We start from the raw sequence: 6284 nt of genomic DNA on the forward strand, positions 1-6284 counted from the left end.
TTGCTCTCAGTTCCTCCTCTCTTGACTGCTAGAGAAGGACTGCATGCAACTTTTCCCCTTTATATTTCTGGACTGAGCACAGTGCCCGACTATGCTTAGCTAACTAACGTTTTTGTGACCCTATTGTCCCAGACTATGAGAGACACTTTCTGGCATGGCTACTTTCAAACACTCAAGAGGACAGAGATAGAAAGCAAAACGAGTTTTGGGGATCTCAGGAACCCCTAGCAATAATTTCGCTCTGTCTTAACAGGCATTTCGGGAGCCACAGGTACATATTCTAAGTCCTCACCTGAGGAGGTTATCCAGGTGATCTGTGAGGCTAAAGGAAGACAGGTTGAGCTCTTTCAGGCAGTTCATCCGCCCAAGAGAGTTGAGGAACACTCGGAAGGCTTTCCCATGCAAAGATCTATAAGTGATTTTAGAGAGACTCAGGCTGTCCAGATAGATCATGTGAGCCAGGAGAGTGGTGACTTCACTCAGTGAAGCTTGATCAACTGCCAGGTTCTGAATGCAAGCTAGATCAAGGAACTTCAGAGCGTTTTTGGCATATGAAAATCGATCAATTTGTAGATCTCGGCAGCAAAGGTGCAAAGAACCTGAGCTCTGCTGTACTTTATTCAGAAGCAAAGCAAAAAAATCTTTTTCTCTCAAGGTACCATCAAGGGAAAGGTCTACTAGTAGTTCCATAGGCTGGATTGCAGGCTGACTCTCAGGCTTTAGATCTACACTGCACTGGCTTTCTAACTTCACAATAGAGCGTACAGAGTGAGTACAGCCATAAAAACAAGTTGGAGATTTGACACCAAAATCAGGGCATGTTGTCCTGCAGTCAACACCCTGCCTTACATCTAGGATCCTCAATTTAGAGCTCCTGCAGGGAAAAGAGAAGATAGAACATCTAAGAGATATGCAAACTTTTTAAAGATATATTTATTTATTTATTTTCTGTATGTGAGTACAGAAATTTTAATGTAAACTCACAGGATCAACAATGGCATGTAGGTACTTGGTTTGCACTCTTTATGCCAAATACCAACAAGTCTATCCCATGAAAATTCAACCTCCTTTAATTGTTTTCTCCCTCTTTTATTAACCTCAATTTCTCTCCAGTGCTTAAGTTAGTGTCTTTCTCCCATGTAATAATGCCTGCTATGTAAACCCCACCAATTGTACCCTCAAAAACATAGATTTCACAATGAACATTGAGTATATTAGCCTTTAATATGTTACCAAGTGTTGCGCCAACACCTTCACATGTAAATCTTCAGCATTCACTAGCTACTACCTTTGGGAGAGTGACAATCTGCAACGTGACTGCCTGTGTCTTAACTATTTGTCACACACTGGGTCTTACCTAGAAGAACAGTCCTGGGCAGGAAGGAACTGAAGACTCTCAACCATGGCTTTCAGGAGTTCACGCTGGGGTTCCTGTACACTTAATGTTCCAATGTGGAGACAGGTAAAAGGCCAAATCTTCACCATTGATGTCAGTGTCTTCCTATATCCTCCCATGAAGGCAGCAGAGAACAATGGAACAAAAAGCTCCCTTGGTATCTCCCCCAGGGATTGAATTGCTACAGGCTCATTGCTCAGTAGACTCTGTATAGCCAGATCCAAAAGCGAGGATGGGTCCCTTTCATCCATCATCATAAACCTATATCTGGATGAGAGATATTTAGAAGTCCTGAGAAAATATTCACAGACTCTTCTTTGAAACGATTGTGAGCCCTTTCCCATTGTGTTCTGAACAAAGCAGGCCGGTGGGCCAGTGACACCCAGAAATTAAGACGTTTTTGGAACCTGGAAGGTCTCAGACAGCTGCTCCAAGGCTTCCATCATTCCACAATATGAATATATTAAATTGTACCACAAACAACATTGATATTGTTTGGACTGCCATGACAAAAAAAGAAAGAAAGAAGGTTGGGAGGCCCATGAACATTCAAAGAAGGAAAAAAAAAAAAGATTGGCCTGAAGATTAAGCTCTATCATAAACATGCCATGCTGAGAAAATACAAGTGAAAAAGACTATTAAGATGCATGAGAAGAGAAATGCCAAGCAGAAGGATGATGAGATGACTCCACAGGGAGCAGTCCCCACCTATCTGCTGGACAGAGAGGGGCAGTCTAGAGCAAAAGTACTTTCCAACACGATTAAGCAGAAATAAAAAGAAAAGGTGGGGAAATGGAAGGTCTCTCTACCAAAAGTTTGTGCCCAAGGAGAATCAGAAGTATTGAAAGTTATTCGAACAGGAAAAAAAAAAGAAGAAGGTGTGAAAGAGAATGGTTCCTAAAGTCTGCTTTGTTGGTGATGGCTTTACATATGAAAGGTTCATTAAGGTCTAATGCTTCTACATTCAAAAAAGCCCCGTGTCACACCCCTGAGCTGAAAGACACCTTTTGTTTCCCAATACTAGGTGTGAAAAAGAATTCATCATCCCCATTATATACCACCCTGGGTGTGATCACCAAAGGTATAGTGATTGAAGTGAATGTGAGTGAGTTGGGCCTTGTGACACAGGAGGCAAGGTGATTTGGGAAAAGTATCCCCAAGTTACCAACAATCCTGAAAACAACAGGTGCATAAATGTGGTCTTGCTGGTTTAACAGTGACTTCATACAAGTTATTCCACTCATTACCAAACACTACCCATGGTCAGGAAAACACCATTGCTGTGATCTTTCTGAACCACCAACCAGCCTTACCCCATGTTCAGTCATCAAGAAATATTTATTAAATTATAAAGAAAAATAAAACAGTGCTCAATTAAAAAAAACACAAATGGAGAAAAAGAGCAATGGAGAAAATATATTAGTTGTACAATAAATTTGTGATGAAAATTGATAGCTATTTCTAGAACACTCTACTGTATGGCTAGATTAGAAACTGATTTTTCTGAGTGTGCAAAGGTTTGCGTGTATATATACAAACATGTGTATGTATGTATGTATGTATGTATGTATGTATGTATGTAAGACTACCATTAGAAATCAACAGTTAGTAGAAGGCAGTGTTAGTTGCCTATCTACCTGGAACCACATATGTCCTCTAGAAAGATACAAGGCATTAATAATGGAATTGTAAATATACATGATATTGACATAATAATCATTATCTTGGAAACAGAGAGTAACAAACCCTCAAAACGTCCGTTATTAAAGAGAAAAAGGTTGAAATTTCAGTAAGTCCTACTCCATCACCACATACTTTGGGTAGTGAAGCAGACAGACAAAAAAAAATGCAAGAGATACAAATAAAGAGATATAACTAGGGACTTCAATTTGACACAAAACTACAGACAAAAAGATTGTGTTCAAAACAACCTAATAAAAAGAAAACTACATCCCAATACTAAAAGAAGCAGCTACCATTTAGAGAGGGGACTCCATTAAAAAGTCCAATTAAAATCGTTAATGCTCTTTCTCATATTTCAAAACCAAAAAGTAGTCAAACTGAAAACAGACTGGTCAATCCTCTTGGCTGTGAAAAGAATGCAAAGCTGAGAATTGAGGGTAAAACAATCATAGTTGTATATGATAAATGTAAGTCTGAGACAGCTGTGAAATGACACAGTAACTCCCATTGAGACATGTGGTTAATACAAGCTGACAACTAAATGAATGAATGGCATTAAGTAATGGATATAAATGATCTGAAACTTCATTGTTTGAACAACAGAGCTTATGGGGAAAGATGAAAGCAGAGATGAAGAAAAGACACAAAAGCAGGAAATAAGTCTCTTGGAATATATAAGAAATGAAATCAGAGTATTCATAACCTTTCTCTCTACCACAAAAAAGGACAAGTGCCAGAACATAGAATGATAAAAAAAAATCTATAAAATAATGAACTATCATACAAATGAGCAAAATTCTAAGAAAATCTATTAAAACCATCCAAAAATAAACATTCTGTTTCTTGTCACATATCTAGTCTAGGGAACTTTACTATTAGCCCTACACACTCAGACACCGTCTTTGGATAGAATACCTTGCCACTCAGACACCGTTCTTGTATAGAATAACTTGCCGACTGAGATGAATATTAACCTGGACAAAAGTAAAGAATTATATTAACTTGAGACTTCTTGGGGTTGCAATTCCAAAAGTCACAACATTCAAGCAATCCTGAAAAACATGTTTCAAGGTTTTAAAACTGGACTTTTTTACAGCTTATGAAGCAAGAGAGTTTGATTTTGTCCTCTTTGTCAAAAGCTGTGATTATTTTGTCCGAAGTAAAAGTCAAACTTGCTTGTAAGAAAGGGGTTGGGCCGTCTTAAGAAACAAGGGTGATACTATCACAAACCGTTACAAATGCTAATGAAATTTGTTTCAAAAGTTGAATTTCATGTTAGTATCCAAGGTCAGCCTGTTATGTGAATATTCAAATGTTGGATATTCAAATATTCAAACAGAGTAGTTCAAAATATTAGTCATAGATGTGCCTGAAGTCTGATTTCACAAGGCTCAAGATTCCATTTTAAGGGTGCCAATGCAATGCTGCTATTGTGATTTTATTCCCCCCCCCACAATCTCAAGTATCAAAAATATGTCTGTTCTCCCTGAGTAGATATATAAATCTAGTTCAATTGCAAAATGCCTGCAAACAATTTATGGAATTAAATAACATGATGGCAAATTTCTCACATGAAAGAATGTGCATGAAGAGATAGGGGCAAAGGAAGGCACACGAGAAAGGACTTATTCCAGACCAATCACCTCCAAATTCTAGAAAATCTCTGAATTGACAGCATCATGTTACTTTTGGAAGAATAGAGAAATGGGAGCAGGAGAGATGGTTCAGCTGTTAAGTAAGAGAATTGGCTTCTCTTTCAGAGCCAGGTTTGATTCCCAGCATCCACATGGTAGCTTGCAGCCATCTGTAGCTTGACTTTTAGGGGCTCCAACACCCTTTCTAACCTCTAGGGGTACTACATATGCACAGGTGCACAGGCGCACAGGCATACATGCAATCAAAACACTCAGACACAAAAAGTGAAATAAAAAAAAAATATAAGAATAGACACCCCAATGGAATAGCCTAGAAATAAAAGTCAACATCAATGGAAGTAAAAGGGGGCAGCAAAAACACTGGAGCAAAGGGGACGATAATATGTTTAGAATAAAATTTAAAGTAGATCCATAAAATGTGTCATCTAAATTACATAACATAGGTTAAAGATCTAAGCGAACAGTAAAACCAAGGGCTAGAGAGTTGGTTCAGAGATGGTTAAGTGGACTGAGTTCGGGTTCCTAGCACCTACATGCTCACAACCACCTATATAATGCCAGTTCCAGGGATTCCAATTTCTCTCTTCTGGCCTCCAGAGGCACCAGGCAAATACAGGTTGTACATACATACATCTAGGAAAAACACCCATAAACATAAAATGGAAGTAATTTTAAAAGAAATTAAACCACACAGCTTCTTGAAGAATGTATGACAGCTCTTCATTAATCTCACCGTAGCAAAGGGCTTTCAAATATCACTCAAATTCTAGAGGCAATAAGAGAAAGCAATAAGCAATTTGGTCACATTAACATGAAATCTATTCAAAATATATTTAAAAATTACAATGAAATCAAAAGGCAACAGAAAAGTTCCAAAGACTAGTACATGTCTCAAACAACTGGCTAATGAACTAATTATCCACAGAAATCAAAAACTGAAAGGCAATGGACCAGAAAAATTGGTACAAAAAAATCTGGAAAAGAAGTTAATTTTTAATTATACAATAATGGAAAAGCACAATCTACAAACAATAAATGCCAAATTTTAATGACAATTAGGTATATGTACATAAAAACAATCACATGCATATCAATGAATTTATGTCACCTACAGGCAAAACCTTTAAAAGTAAGGCAGCATATTCTGTGAATGGGACTATGAGAAAACAGTAGTTCTCATACATTTCTAGTGTAAGTGAAAGGTAATAAAATGTTTCCAGGAAAAAATTTGAACTGCCTAACAAAACTATATATGATCTTAAATTTGACCCAACAATTCTACCACTGGACATATCCTATAGAGATCTGCTTCCATACAGAAAGATACATGCCTAAAGATGCTCATAGAAATATTACTTATAACTTCAAAATATTAAAAATATATCTAGGTGAATATTTAAGTAAAAATACAGTATGGTTATACAAATGTTTCAGATTCAAATTTGAAAAAGAATAATGAAAATCTGTATGAAATGGCAGGGTGTCATTCCTATCAATGTTGTTAAACAAAAAATTGAAAGTAAGAAGAATGAGTCATATGTTACCTTTAA

The 6284-nt window shown here is 37.2% G+C and overlaps 1 protein-coding gene across 1 annotated transcript in view; it reads right to left on the reverse strand.

Moving 5' to 3' along the window:
- LOC110314271 (melanoma antigen preferentially expressed in tumors-like) overlaps positions 1–1653 on the reverse strand; it is a 3018-nt gene extending 1365 nt beyond the window's left edge. Inside the window, exons 1-2 of the mRNA XM_021188705.1 lie at positions 1358–1653; positions 293–874 (exon numbers count right to left, since the gene is read on the reverse strand). Of these exons, the coding sequence (XP_021044364.1) occupies positions 293–874; positions 1358–1653 (878 nt within the window). The remainder of the gene's footprint in view (positions 1–292; positions 875–1357) is intronic.
- Between the last annotated feature and the right edge of the window lie 4631 nt (positions 1654–6284).

Source organism: Mus pahari, chromosome X (assembly GCF_900095145.1).
Source record: "Mus pahari chromosome X, PAHARI_EIJ_v1.1, whole genome shotgun sequence".
Classification (NCBI taxonomy): Eukaryota; Metazoa; Chordata; class Mammalia; order Rodentia; family Muridae; genus Mus; species Mus pahari.